Genomic DNA, 16,145 nt, shown 5'->3' with positions numbered 1-16,145 from the left:
TTTTGGAAATTGAAGAGAATGGTTTGAAATTGAACTGCTATTATTCAAAAAGTTAGCACATGCATTTTTAACGAGGATACTGAATGTGTTTAGGTTAACACACATGCATGTTTCGGATGATAGTGAAGTTTTTGTAGTTAACTCAGGAAACTATCAGTATCACATGCATTTCCTTCACAATTTTTTTTTTTTTTTCTTTTGGAAACTTGCTTCCCTTTTTTATAATATGAATCATTACTGCATCCTCTACATTTCTGTCTCTATATGATCTCATTCATCTAATCCTATGTACGACGCGTATACGTATTGGACCATATGTACTTGTAAAAATGTTAATGAAATGTGTTTTATAATCATATGTTAGGGTACGCATGCAGAGTTCTATATGTATTAACGTGGTCCCGAAATCAAGTGAATGGAAATTTCCTAAAAGGTGATTCTTGGCTTTGCTGCTGTTGATGAGTTTTTGTCCACACTAAAGCCAAACCCACCAACCTTTTCTCATAACCATCCCCTCTATTTTCCATTTCCTTATATTTGTCCCCATATTTTTAGAATTTATCACAAGCCAACTTTAACAAGTTATGATTTTCTAGCCATATTCATATTTTCACTCAGATCATATATATTTTGTCATTTGGAATCCCAAAATACTGCAAAATATGATACAGTTACAACTGATTAAGTAGTTGTTCATTCACATGCATGTTAGTAAATTAAAGTTCTCATGTATCTATATGTTACTAATTACTATTTGTTTACATATTCACTATTTTCTGATATTTTATTTCAATGTGATACATATCCATGAAAAAGTGAAAACTTCACTATGCATGGTTTATTTTATTTATACATACAAGTGTAACTCGTTAACTTGATGGTATGCTATATCTTGAATCAAATATGAGAGTTGTTTGGTTACGAATTGACTATTACACGTTACAACTCAAAAGCAAACCCACTTTCTATAAAACATATTGTTTAGTTTAAAGAAAAATTACTCGCAGCGTTTCCTGACACGTAAAAGCGATTCACCTTCTAGCTCAATTTTTAAAGTAGTTTATAACAAAGACAACAAGAATCTTGATTTTGGCATGAATCATGTCGGACCATGTGGGGATCTCCATGCCTTTCGTATAAAGCAACCACATACTATATTTAATTATCACATCCATCATTTCTTCTTATTTAACAAAAACCAGAAATATAAAAATTGTTGTAAAAAACACCACATCTCATAAGCAAGACATTAGAAAAAGAACCTAGCATACCTCATCGGCCTTCTCACTATCGTTTACATATATTTCATGACACAACATTGTAATCATTCACTATATAATAACACCTTAATTAAGACATTTTCAAATATTTTAAAAAGTCAAATGAAAAACATTTTTTCTTCATATTCTAAGAAGAAAAATACTGAGTTCAGGACCTCCGTTTTTGTCAGGGTTCATCATGTAAAACGCCTCCGAGTCACGGCTCCCCACGACTCGTTCAAACCTACCTCTCATATACAACAGCTCCCCAAGCTCCGTTCCACCACCGGCCACGTCATCAATACTCTTCACCGTTGGTATAACTCCCGCTCCAACCGTGACACTCGACACCGTGTTCAACACGCGCCAGTCCGAGTCATTACACGCTCCGCCACGCGACACCGCGGCACCGCACTTCCTCCCGTTGCAATACATAGTCCACTTGGGTTCGTGGAATAGCTTAGTCCCCGAACGGTGACGTTTCTCGCACTCCAGCGCGATCCTTACGAGCCCCGACGACATCTCCTTGACTAGAGATGCGGTTGACATGGCTAGGTCTAAGAGCAACACCGGGTCGGTTCTCGGACCGTACTGGACTGAAAACGTGACGTGGCCTCTTCTGTGTCCGTACAACGTCCCGGTGACCCTTCTCCCGAGGGAAGAGGATGATCTACCGGTGACGAGTGAGATGAGTTGGTTAGAAGAAGACGGCGGAGAAGGAAGAGAGATGAAGTTGCAAACGGGTAGGTTAACGAGGTTGATGAGAGAACGTAAGAAGGAAGAAAGCTTCAAGTTGACTTTCACGACAATTTTAGAGGAAGAAGAAGTCGTGGAGGATGAGGAGGTGGAGCATCTATGACAAGGTACGAGGAAGAGGTCATGCTCAGGGATGGTTGGGATCAAGGAGGAGGAGGAAGGAGAACGGGAGTGGAAGCTACGCGCCGGAGAGGTCTCTGGATTGATCTTTCTTGTGTTGCAGCTGAAGCTTCTTTGAAGAGCGAGTTCTTGGTACTGCAACATTCTTTTTATGATATGTTTCGATGTTGAACTTAGGAGAGAAAAGAAATGTTTATATATTTGAGGAAGGAGAAAGGAAGAAAGCGGCCGACCAAAGTGATTATGAGTGTTCGAAGAGGTGTGGCCGTTTTGTTGTGTATTTATACACATTTTACATGATTTTCTTAATAAAGCATATATGGTGTGATTATGTTATTTATTACCTATCATTTGAAAGGCCGCCAATAAAATTATATGTTGTTGCTTTTTTTTATTGGGTTTGAAGTTATCAGAGAACATAGAGCTAGTTTAACAATGTATTAGTATTACACTACTAATTTATTGCATTTTTTATCTACTAATCTATTACTTGTTTATATCAATACGCATCGATACTCGTATGTGACTGAATTATTTTGTGTATTTTGTATTGATATAAATACACACACTTGAATCTTAAAATAATTAAGGTGTATATACCAGTATATACTTTTCCCTATACGCATGATTCATTCAATTACGACTTTGTAGTTTGCTACTTGGATTTATAATAACAAGATAATTAGTTTCTACAAATGTACATACAGAGATTTTATTTCACTATCATCAAAGTCTTACCTCCAACCGTTAATTCTAACCGTTCATTAGGATCATGATGAACCGGGCTTACAAGATTTTTAAATTTGCATTTTATTGTGGAAGTTTGTCTTTAAGTTGGCACTCTCTATCTGAAGTTTAATATAGTGACATTCATATCAGATAGTGACAAGTGACAACGCAACTGGAGTTGTTGAACATTTGATTGGCTTTAAACGGACCCCTTCCCGTATTGTCCCGGTCGTATGCAATGACGTGGCTAACTATATTAAACGAAAACGGTTTTTGCCTGAACAAAATATATTGGGACAAGTTTTTGGAAATTTACACATAATAATATGGCAATTAGAAGGCGCGCCTATAGTGTATTATTGAAAAATGCACTCGTTTCGGGCTCCCGATTAATATGACTATTTTTAGGGCTTCAAAATTTAAAATAATTTCTAGTCTAGTGATTTAGACTTATTTAAAAAAATATTTTCACGAAAGTCGATTAACTCACTTTCTGAATTCATGTATTTTTTATATATGACATAATATAGCATATTTACGTAATAAATTTATTCTTTACGTTGTTAGACTTGTGTATTTGATGAAAATTATATATTATATTAAAAAAATTGTTTTTATTACAATTGTAAATAATTTTATTTTTAAAACTTGTCTTAGAGCATCTCCAATGTAATACTCCATTTTTTTCCTCCATAACGGAGTAAAAGTAAAAATAGAGTAAAAATGTTTTAACCCTACTTCATTTCTAACTCCATAATGGAGTGATGAACAAACAAAAAATAGATTCCTGTATTTATGGAGTAAACTCTATTATGAAGTGAGATTTGGAGTTGGGTTAGAGTAATTTTTACCTATTTTCACTTTTACTCCATTTTATAGGAAAAAATGGAGTGAAGTTAGAAATGTCCTTAAGTCCCTAAAACCTTTCGCACGACACTGATGGCAATTAAGAGGTTATCTCAATGAATTTTTCATCATAAAAATAATAAACTGAACAAAAGAAAGAAAGATTTTCCAAATGAGAAAGTCTAACTTGAAAGACTTTTGAAACAATTTTTTCAATGGCTTATAACTTTTTTTATATAATTTTAGATTTAATAAAATAGTTAAACCATATTAAAATATTGCTATTATATAGGGGTGTTCAATCCGGATATCGGTTCGGTTTCGGTTCAGTTTTTTCGGTTCAGTTTTTTCGGTTTTTCGGTATTTCGGTTAGTAAAATATAACTACCATTCTAAATCAATATTTACTTCGGTTCGGTTCGGTTTATATACCGTTGGTTTTCGGTTTATTCGGTTTTATACCAAAAACATAATTCTTTATTTTAGGATCATATTATATGAAATTTAGAGTCTTGTTGTCAACACATTCATTTATTAAAAAAATATTATAAGTTTAAATAAAAGAACAAAAATAAAAAATGTTTCTATCATCTAATAAAATAATAAATTCTATAATTAAAATCAAAGCTCAAAATTTTGATAATAAAAATAAAAAACAAAAAATAAAACAGAAGCACGAAGCACAAAAAATAAGTTATTATATTCTTTCATATTTAGCGTTCATCAAAGTCATATTTTTTCTATTAAACACGAAACTCTATTCGTTTATAGATAAAAAAAATTGTGAAGAATTTCCACTAATTGTTATCATCAAATTTATAATCTTTATTTCAATTTAGTCAATGCTAAATTAAAGCAAAAAGATCAAAAGAAGACTAAGAAAATAAGAAGCATGTTTGCGATAAATTGTTATTTAATTATAATTCAAGTGTTTTATAAATCAGGACTATTTTATTACTGTAAAAAATATGGTAATAGTCATTAGCAAAAAAATTAACTTATGATTTTCATACGTTGTTATAAAATATATACATATTTACATGTTTCTATTTTTTTGATCGGTTTTATTCGGTTTATTCAGTTTTATCAGTTATATACCGAACCATATCCAAATCCTACGGTTTTTTAAAAATCATATCCATTCGGTTTGTATGGTATATACCAAATCCAAACCACATTATCTATTTCGGTTTGGTTCGGTTCGGTACGGTTCGGTTTTGCCATATTGAACGGCCCTACTATTATATTAGTGAGATACTTATATAGTTTTGTATTATAAGATAATATTATAACACCACAAAGACAAACCCTCTGGTCATGTAGTTAACTAAAATCATAAGATAATTAATATATATCTCGAAAGGTTATTAGTTTTCCTTGTATATTTTAGATGGACCTTGAGCAGTCGTAAAAATAGAAAATGATAAATTTATTTTATAGAACCACAATAATTCTTATCAGAAAATAATAAAAAGGGCAGATATATACGCATGTTTATTTGTTTATATTTTAGGTGTACAAGTGTGAGGCTACAATGAACCCATAAACATGCATGTAACCTTTCGTTCATTATAAAAATCAATTAATAAAATTATCACCATAACCATCCTAAGCTAAAAGTACTATATAGTTGAATCTGATTATATAAAAGAGATCAATTGTAAAGGGGGATTAATATGATCTTTGGGCGGTTCCAAACACAAGATATGGTTCCTCGTTTATGATGTTGATGTAATATATTGTTGACCTAATTAACTATATAACAACCGCTAATCATCGGACACATGTTTCTTTCATTTGGAGTTTGTCAATCCTACTTTGTACCCATATTTATCAACGAATATATATCAGTTTACCAAAAAAGAAAAAAAAATATCTATATATCAATGGAGTAATCTACTACCTTCTCGGACTATACAACATGTTTGTGTTCGGTCTGTGGATCCCCCGCTGCACCCAAAGAAGCGTTTAATCCCTCCCTCCAATCTATTAGAGTTGGCCCTAATTATTTGGGCTAACCTAAAATTATTATGGCCCATCAATACTCTACGTACACACACAACATTTATTCTTTTTTTGGGATGAAAGGTTGTGAACTTAAAAGGAAAGGGATACTCATAAAACATATGGCTAGAACTCATGGTATAGGGTTCCTGTGTATATCTATCTACTTGTGGAGAAGAACACTGTGAGAACATCTGAAGATTTGGCTACAGGGTAGACTGACATCCACAACCACAACCACAGAGACTTAAGTTTTAGACTGCCTTATTGAGTTTGATTGATACCTCCAATCTCTAGACCAAATAATGCATACTAAAAAATTGAAACAACATTTAGCTCAAAGCTAGAAACCGATTAGTCCCATTAAGCATGTCGATTAGTATCATATTAGCAGAGCTGAATCCACCAAAACACATACAGAAACCTAAAATAGAGTAAATTTACATTTACGCTTACAGTAACTCCTTCACAAAATAACTATTAAACAAACACACACAAAAACCAAAACAATTTAACAAAATAAATTTTGTCTGTTCAGGTGACAAAGAAACCAATTATATCATATGATGATAAGTAAAAAAATAATATGTCAATACACCAAATACCTATAAAAAATTTGAATTAAATGTTTTAAAAAACTTTACAAAAGAATGTTATACTTTCTTCTTACTCTTACGAAACAAACAAATGAGGAACTTCCTCTCTAACTCTCCTTCTAATAGAGAAATCATAAGAACGAGCTAATAGATTTTCTAAATCTTCTCAAATCAAGCTTCACGATCTGTCCTTGCAAATAGATTTTCTTAGTATATTCCCATCCTTTATCGTTGAGACTATCCGGATCTCTGATGACAGGATCATCTTTACCATAATCATCGTATAAAGAGCTTTCTTGCGGCATAATCTTGTAACCAATATACTTCAACCCTAGCTTCTTTGCTGGCTCGCCATAGTACGTCTCGGCCGCCCAATCAGTCCCTAAGGGAACTATCTGAATAAAAACACTTTTAGGTTTCAAGAAAAGGAAGTGAATCATTGCAGCTCCATGTTTCATGTTTGTGTTCGGACTGTGGATCCCTCACTGATCCAAAGAAAGCCTTTAATCTCTACAATCAACAGAGCCGTCCTAGTTATTATTCGGCCTAACCTAAAATATTTCGTGGCCCATGTATCAGTTTTGTTTTTTTTTTCCTCGACAACTTTGACTAAAAATAACAGGAGAATAATAGGACTACAACGTATTAGGTTGGTCATTAATTATCCTAAATGCATACTACATTTAATTTGTCTTCAGTACGCAGTCAAATAGTTGCATCCTTGAAACAATGTGTCGTGAAACATTATCTCCTTGTTCCATCTCCCAGCAATCATATATACTCTACGATCACAAACACATTTTTTTTGTTGAAATGTTATGAACTTATAAAGAAAGGGATAATCATAATCATATGGCTAAAACTCATGGTATAGCGTTCCCGTGTATCTATCTGTGGAGAGAAGAACACATTTGGAACATCTAAAGATTTGGCTATAGAGTAGATTGACATTCACATGAACTACTTAAAACGGACAGTGAAAAAGTAACAGAATAGTTTACAACAACAAAAAAGTAACAGAAACAGCTCTGACTTTTTCCCATAGTCTAATACAATGGATGAGACTCTGGGTTATAGACTGGCAGCCTTATTTGAGTTTGACTGATACATCTAATCTACTGACCAAATAATGCATACTGAAAATTCGAAACAACATTTAGCTCAAAGCTAGAAACCCATTAGTCTCATTAAGCAGGTCAATAAAGTCTGCACTCATCTCTCTGTTATAGTATCAGAATAGCAGAGCCGAATCCATCAAAACACATTACATGAAACCTAATATAGAGTTAAAACTTTGAGCCACACAACAAGAAACGTCTCCCGAAAATTCCACCTATCTATGGATAAATAAGATTTACAGTAACTTATTCACAAATATTTTGTCTATTCATGTGGGGGTCATCATGCCTTGCATATAAAAGCAACAAATACTAATGATTACATCCTTCTTCTTGTTATTTTTTTTTTGCTTAAACTCATCCTTTATTTCTTCAATTTAACAAAAACCAAAATACAGAAAATTGCTGTAATTAAAAACAACAACAACAAAAACACCACATCTGATAAGCAAGAGATTAGAAACTAACCTATATAATAACATTGCAATCATTCACTATATAATAACAAGTTAATTAAGACATTTTCAAATAATTTTAAAAGTCAAGTAACTCTCTCTCTTAAGAAAAATCATTTTTTCATAATCGAAGAAGAAAAATACTGAGCTCGGGACCATCGTTTTCGTCAGGGTTCATCATGTAAAACGCCTCCGAGTCACGACCCCCCACGACCCGTTCAAATGTACCTCTCATATACAACAACTCCCCAAGCTCCGTTCCACCACCGGACACGTCATTCGCCGTCGGAATAACTCCGGCTCCAACCGTTACACTCGACACGGTATTCAGCACGCGCAAATCCATCTCGGTGCACGCTCCGAAACGCGACACCGCGGAACCGTACTTCCTGCCGTTGCAATACATGGTCCACTTGGGCTCGTGGAAAAGCTTAGTCATCCCCGAACGGTGACGCCTCTCGCACTCCAACGCGATCCTGACGAGCCCTGACGACATCTCTTTGCCTAGAGTTTCCGTTGACATGGCTAGGTCTAAGAGAAACACGGGTTCGGCTCTCGGACCGTCCTGGACTGAAAACGTGACGTGGCCTCTTCTGTGTCCGTACAAAGTCCCGGTGACCCTTCTCCCGAGGGAAGAGGATTTTCCGGTGATCAGCTGGTTAGAAACACCGGAGGAGGAAGGAGATGGCGGTAGGTTAACGAGGTTGATGATGGCACGTGAGGAGGAGGTGACGCTGTGGAAAGGTACGAGGAAGAGTTCATGCTCAGGGATGGGTGGGATCAAGGAGGAGGAGGAGGAGGAAGAACGAGAACGGGCGTGTAACCTACGCGCCGGAGAGGTCTCTGGGCTGATCTTTCTTGTGTTGCAGCTGAAGCTTCTTAGAAGAGCGAGTTCTTGGTGCTGCAACATTCTTTTATGATATGTCTCGAACCACTGAGAAATTTGGAGAACCGTTGATTTTTATAAAGAGAAAAGAGGTGGTTGAGGAGGGAGAAAGGAAGAAAGCGGCGGACCAAAGTGATTATGTATGAGTGTTCGAAGAGTTGTTGCCGTACGTTCTGAATGTATGTATTTATAGACCTTTTACATGTATATAAGTATGTGATTGTGTTTTTATTGCCTATCATTTTCATTTGAATTACCAATAAAATTATATATTGTAATTTTTTCTTGGGGTTTGAAGTTGTCATGAACATAGAGCTAAGTTTAACAAGATATATTAGTATTACACTATTAATCTATTTCTTGTTTTTTTAGATATACACGTATAACTTATTTTATATTAATATAAATATACTCTTTTGAAGGTTAGAATAATTAGCGTATATGATTGATACGACTACGACTTTGTAGCTTGCTACTTTGTTTATCATAAAAAGATGCGTTTTTACAAGTTTTCACACCGAGATATCATTTCACCAGTCACTATTATCAAAGTCCACCTCCATCCGTTAATCATAACCGTCCATTAGGGTGAACCCACGATGGATCGGGCTAACAAAAGTTTTAAGTTTTCATTCTGTTAACGGAATTGTTTATCTTTAAGTTGACACTCTCTTCTGTTCCCTCAGAAGTTTAATATGCTGACATTCATTTCAGATAGTGACAACATCAACTGTAGTTGTTCAACGTTTGTTTGGCTTTAAGCGGATCCCTTGCCATATTGTCCCGGTCGTTAGTAGTGACATGGCTCCTCTGAAAACATATCATTTGTTCATAATAATATGGAAAGTTGGAAGCTTACACCACAAAGACAACATATGTCAAAAGATTGTGCAAAAATGTTGATGTCCATGCAGATAGATTATGGATGTTTTTTCATTTTTAGATGCATACATACATGGTTAAGTACACTAGTCACTAGTGATTATGCTTTTTAACGTTTGTTATCAAAATGTCGATGAAAATTAAAGAAGGTTAGTAGAGGGAGGCCGTGTACATATAAGCTAATGCTATATATATCGAAAATGACAAGTTTTTTTTTTTTATATATATCATAGGTGGGATTTTGAACACTCATAAAAGAAAAGAAAAAAAGACATGGTAAAATCATCTTAGAGAGCCACAATAATTCTTAGGAAACGATAAAAAGAACATGATAAAATGATATATATGCATGTTTCTTTTTTTTTGAACTTATAAATGCATGTTTCTTTGTTTATATAATATGTGCACAAGTGTGAGACCATGATTAACCCAGGGTTTTTAAAAACCGGTTTTTAGCTTTTTTAGTTAAAAGTTAAGAAACAGTTTATTAACTTCCGCTAAAAAACTCACTCTAAAAACCTCGGGTTAATCATACTCTATGCTCTGAAACCACAATAATGTATCCATAAATAGGCGTGGAACCTTGCTTTCATTATAAAAATCAATTAATTTAAGAAAATTATCACCATAACCATCCTAAGCTAAAAGTAATATAGTTGAATCCGATTATATAAAAGGGAGAATCGTTAAGGGGATTAATATAATCTTTGACCGGTTCCAAAAATAAGATATGGTTTGTTCTCATGAATCATGCTGGAATATATTGGTGACGTAGTTACACTATATAAAAGCCCTTATTTAAGTCTTCCTCGCCTATCCACTTCATTAAAAATAATCAAGAAATTACATTTTATTAAAAAAATTAAATACTCCATTATTTTTCTTGCCATAAATCTCTTTCACTAATTTGACAACCCAATCGATTATTTTGTCAACATTTAAATTCGTACGCAGCCCAAACTGTTTTCAACTTTCTAAGCCTATAAGTAGTCCAAGAAAATAATTTTTACAGCCCTCTAAACTGTTTGTGTGTCTTCAAGTGCAGAAGGGTTAGTGACAATCACTTCTAGGCACCATCTCAGAATGTATTGGCAACTGGTCTCAGCTTAAAAATATGTAAGGTTAGCAATCATCAATAAATTTTTATTTCTCTTATAGTTCGTATCTCTGCACAATCTAAACTGTTTTAGTTAACCAGATAATGAACAATTTCAATTGATTAGTATCATCCCAAATCTATCCAGCAACGGCGTCAAGACCCTGTATTTTTTGTGTGTCAATTGCAAATCCATTTTTTAAAGCCTATGAATTAGTGACTCACCATTTGTAACGACTTGGTGTCACTGTGTGCAGGCACAATAGAGCACAAACTGTGTGTGATCTGGCGTGGAGAAGAGTACTTGAAGTTCTCCACCTTCCACCTGATATTCAAGAAAGCCCACCACACTCGATCGAGAAGGAGTACTCGTGGTATATATAGGGTTCCTTTGTATCTTACCTGTGGAGAAGAACACTGTAGGAACAGATGGCCTCAGGGTAGACTGGCATCCACATGAACTACTTAAATGGATAGTGAAAAGCAACATAAACAGCTCTGGCTTTCTTCCTTTTTCTCTTTCTAATAGTTTAGTGCAATGTACTTTGTTTCCAATGGCCGAGACTCTTGAGTTATAGGCTGCCTTGAGCTTGACTGGTACCTCTAATATCTAGATCAAATAATACTGAAAAATTGAAACAACATTTAGCTCAAGCTAGAAACCCATAGTATAAATTTTTTTATTAAATTAATTATGAAAATATTAGAGCGATCTCTATGTACCATGAAAAAGAGTTTAACATACATTAATGTATCATGCAGTTACAAACTTTTAAACAACACTAAAGAGTGTAAACTTCAATATATATAGCACTTACCGAAAAACTAAATCTGGTAGAGGGTTAAACCTTCAGATTTTGATTAAAATATCAAAAATATGAAAATCTTGTTTTATGGAATAGTTTCATCCTAAAGTGACGTAGGATGATGGTTAAAGAGGTTTGAAATTTTTATTGTATATGTTTCTCTAGAGAATAGAGATTTCATTTTAGTCCACTGATTTATACAATATATGAAGTTTTATTAAATTAAAAGTTAAAAAAAATTAAAGACAATACTCATGTACCATGAAATAGAGTTTATAATACATTAGTACAAATTTATAATGTGGTTAGATAATTTTAAACAATACTAAACAGAGAAAACTTCATTATATAGAGCATTTACCGAAATCAAATTTCGTATGGGTGTTAACCTTCAGATTTTGAAAAATATTAAAAACTTATGACAATCTTGTTTTATTGCATCATGCACTGACATAGGATAAAATTTTGAAATATTTTTTTGTGTCTGTTTCTCTAAAGAATAGATATTTATAGTGTTTATTCCAATGATTTAAGCAGTATATAGATTTTCTTAAATTAACTGTTAAAAAACTTAGAGAGATGTCTATGTACCATGAAATAGATTTAGCATACATTATTACAAATGTAGAATGTGTCTAGAAAATTTTAAGCAACACTAAAGAGTGTAGACATCAATATAAAAAGCACTTACCGAAAAACTTAAGTTCATATGGGTTAATCTTCAGATTTTGAGAAAAAATTTAAAAATATGATAATCTTTCTTTATTGCATAGTTGTATCCTTCACTGGCATAGAATGATTTTAAAAGAGGTTTGGAATTTTTTTTTTATATGTTTCTCTAGAGAATAAAGATTTCATAGTGGTTAGTCCACTTATTTAGGCAATATACGAAGTTTTATTAAATTAACAGTTAAAAATTAGAGACTATACTAATATACTATGAAAGAGAGTTTAGAATACATTAATACAAATGTATAATGTGGTTATAAATTTTTAAACACCACTAAAGAGTGTAAATTTTATTATATAAACCTTCAGATTTTGGGGAAAAAATCAAAATATGACAATCTTGCTTTATTGAATAGTTGAATCCTGCACTGATATAAGATGATGGTCAAAAAAGTTTAAAATCTTTTTTGTGTTCAGTTTCTCTAGAGAGTAGAAATTTCATAATGGTTAGTCCATTAATTAAGGCAATATATGAAGTTTTATTAAATTAATTTTTAAAAGTTAGATACTATACTCATGTACTATGAAAGAGAGTTTAGAATACATTAAGACAAATATATAATGTGGTTAGAACTTTTCAAACAACATTAAAGAGTGTAAACTTCATTATATAGAGCATTTACCGAAAACTCAATTTCGTAGGGGACCTTCAGATTTTGAGAAAAAATAAAAAAATATGACAGTCTTGTTTTATTACATAAGTGCATCCTGAACTGAAATAGGATGATGGTTAAAGAGTTTTGAAATCTTTGTTGTGTCCATTTCTCTATAGAATATATATTTTATAGTGGTTAGTCCACTGATTTAAGCAGTATATAAAGTTTTAATAAATTAATTCTTAAAAAAAAACAGAGAGATGTCTAGTACCATTAAAGAGAGTTTAGAATACATTAGTAAAAATTTAGAATGTGGTTATAAAATTTTAAGCAACACTAAATGGTGTGTAAACTTCAATGTAAAAAGCATTTACCGGAAAAAAACTCAATTTCGTAGGGGTTAACCTACAGATTTTGAGAAAAAATAAAAAAAATATGATAATATTGATTTTTTTCATAGTTGCATCTAGCACTGAGCCACTGACATAGGATGATAGTCAAAGAGGTTTGGAATCTTTTTGTGCCCATTTCTTTCGAGAATAGATATTTCATAGTGGTTAGTCCACTAATTTAGGCAATATATAAAGTTTTATTAAATTAATTGTTTAAAAATTAGAGAAGATACTCATGTACCATGAAAAAGTATTTAGAATATATTAAGATAAATGTAGAATGTGGTTAGAAAATTGTAAACAACAATAAAGAGTGTAAACTTCATGTTATAGAGCATTTACCGACAACCCAATTTCATAGGGGTGTTAACCTTTAGATTTTGAGAAAAATCAAAAATATGACAAACTTGTTTTATTGCATATTTGCATCCTGCACTGACAAATGACAATGGTCAAAAAGGTTTGAAATCTCTTTTGTGTTCGTTTCTCTAGAGAATAGATATTTTATAACAGTTAGTCCACTAATTTAAGCAGTATAAAAAGTTTAATTAAATTAATAATTAAAATATTCGAGCGATGTCTATGTACCATGAAAGAGAGTTTAGCATACATTAATGTATAATGTGGTTATAAATTTTTAAACAGCACTAAAAACTGTAAAATTTCAATATATAGAACATTTACCGAAAAACTAAATTTCATAGGGGTTAACCTTCAGATTTTCACAAAAAAAAATCAAAAATATGAAAATATTACTTTATGGAATAGTTGCATCCTAAAGTCACATAGGATTATGGTCAAAGAGGTTTGAAATCTTTATTTTGTTCGGTTCTCTAGAGAATGGATATTTCAGGTTAATCCACTGATTTAGACAATATATGAAGTTTAATTAAATTAAAATTTAAAAAATTAAAGACAATACTCATGTACCATGAAAGAGAGTTTATAATACATTAATACAAACTTATAATGTGGTTAGAAATTTTTAAACAATATTAAACAGAGAAAACTTCATTATGTAGAGCATTTACCAAAAATCAAATTTCGCATGGGTGTTAACCTTCTGATTTTGAGAAATATTCAAAAATTATGACAATCTTATTTTATTGCATAATTGCATCATGCACTGACATAGGATGATGGTCAAAAAGGTTTGAAATATTTTTTGTATCCGTTTATAGTGGTTAGTCCAATGAATTAAACAGTATATAGATTTTTATTAAATTAATTGTTAAGAAAATTAGAGTGATGTCTATGTACCATGAAAGAAATTTAGCATACATTATTACAAATGTAGAATGTGTCTAGAAAATTTTAAGCAGCACTAAAGAGTGTAAACATCAATATAGAGAGTGTTAACCTTCAGATTTTGAAAAAAAATCAAAAATATGAAAATCTTGCTTTATTGCATAGTTGCATCCTGCACTTACATATGATGATTTTCAAAGAGGTTTGGAATTTTTTTGTGTCTGTTTCTCTAGAGAATAGAGATTTCATATTAGTTAGTCCACTTATTTAGGCAATATATGAAGTTTTATTAAATTAATAGTTAAAAATTAGAGACAATACTAATGTACCATGAAAAATATTTTAGCATAAATTGATATAAATGTAGAATGTGGTTAGAAATTGTTAAACAACACAAATTAGTGTAAACTTAAATATATAGAGCACTTACCAAAAACTTAATTTCGTAGAGGTAACCTTCAGATTTTGGAAAAAAAAATCAAAATATGAAAATCTTGCTTTAACGAATAGTTGCATCCTGCACTGATATAGGATGATGTCAAAGAGGTTTGAAATCTTTTTTATGTTCAATTCTCTAGAGAGTAAAAATTTCATATGGTTAGTCCACTAATTTAGGCAATATATGAAATTTTATTAAATTAATTGTTAAAAGTTAGATAATATACTCATGTACCATGAAATAGAGTTTATAATACATTAAGACAAATATAGAATGTCGTTAGAACTTTTCAAGCAACACTAAAGAGTGTAAACTTCATTATATAGAACATTTACCGAAAACTCAATTTTCGTAGGGGTTAGCCTTCGATTTTGAGAAAAAATCAAAAAATATGACAGTCTTGTTTGCATAAGTGCATCCTGAACTGAAATAGGATGATGGTTAAAAATTTTCGAAATCTTTGTTGTGCCCATTTCTCTAGAGAATATATATTTTATAGTGGTTAGTTCAGCGATTTAAGCAGTATATAAAGTTTTATTAAATTAATTCTTAAAAAAATAGAGCGATGTCTGCTTACCATGAAAGAGAGTTTAGAATATATTAGTACAAATTTTGAATGCGGTTAGAAAATTTTAGGCAATACTAAAGGGTGTAAACTTCAATATATGAAGTATTTACCGAAAAACTCAATTTCATAGGTACCTTCAGATTTTGAAAAAAAGTCAAAAAATATGATAATATTGTTTTACTGCATAGTTTTATCTTGTACTAACATAGGAAGATAGTCAAAGATGTTTGGAATCTTTTTATGCCTGTTTCTTTAGAGAATAGACATTTCATAGTTGTTAGTCCACTAGATTAGGCAATATATGAAATTTTATTAAACTAATTACTTAAAAATTAGAGAGGATACTCATGTACCCAGAAAAAGTGTTTAGAATATATTAAGAAAAACGTAGAATGTGGTTAGAAAATTGTAAAAAACAATAAAGAGTGTAAATTTCATTTTATAGAGCATTTACCGACAAACCAATTTCGTAGGGGTGTTAACCTTTAGATTTTGAGAAAAAATCAAAAATATGACTAACTTGTTTTATTGCATATTTTCATTCTGAACTGACAAATGACGATGGTCAAAAAGGTTTGAAATATTTTTTGTGTCCATTTCTCTAGAGAATTGATATTTTAT

The 16,145-nt window shown here is 32.0% G+C and overlaps 2 protein-coding genes across 2 annotated transcripts; both read right to left on the bottom strand.

Annotated features, from left to right (window-relative positions):
• Nucleotides 1-1,162: 1,162 nt before the first annotated feature.
• LOC106395013 (protein MIZU-KUSSEI 1-like) lies at nucleotides 1,163-2,565 on the bottom strand. Its single transcript, XM_013835549.3, has one exon. It carries the CDS (start codon nucleotides 2,424-2,426, stop codon nucleotides 1,401-1,403), a length of 1,026 nt encoding a protein of 341 aa, XP_013691003.2. The 5' UTR covers nucleotides 2,427-2,565; the 3' UTR covers nucleotides 1,163-1,400.
• Nucleotides 2,566-4,871: 2,306 nt separating this feature from the next.
• On the bottom strand, nucleotides 4,872-9,606 carry LOC125585422 (protein MIZU-KUSSEI 1-like). Its single transcript, XM_048754445.1, has one exon. It carries the CDS (start codon nucleotides 8,790-8,792, stop codon nucleotides 8,004-8,006), a length of 789 nt encoding a protein of 262 aa, XP_048610402.1. The 5' UTR covers nucleotides 8,793-9,606; the 3' UTR covers nucleotides 4,872-8,003.
• Nucleotides 9,607-16,145: the final 6,539 nt, after the last annotated feature.

Source organism: Brassica napus, chromosome C4 (genome assembly GCF_020379485.1).
Source record: "Brassica napus cultivar Da-Ae chromosome C4, Da-Ae, whole genome shotgun sequence".
In the NCBI taxonomy this organism is placed as follows: Eukaryota; Viridiplantae; Streptophyta; class Magnoliopsida; order Brassicales; family Brassicaceae; genus Brassica; species Brassica napus.
Note: the sequence above shows the minus strand (reverse complement) of the source record. Positions and strands in the feature narration are given on the sequence as shown.

What these genes read in the sequence shown, in the direction of transcription:
- LOC125585422 (XM_048754445.1), bottom strand. Translation starts at nt 8,792, where the DNA reads ATGTTGCAGCACCAAGAACTCGCTCTTCTAAGAAGCTTCAGCTGCAAC.
- LOC106395013 (XM_013835549.3), bottom strand. Translation starts at nt 2,426, where the DNA reads ATGTGTATAAATACACAACAAAACGGCCACACCTCTTCGAACACTCAT.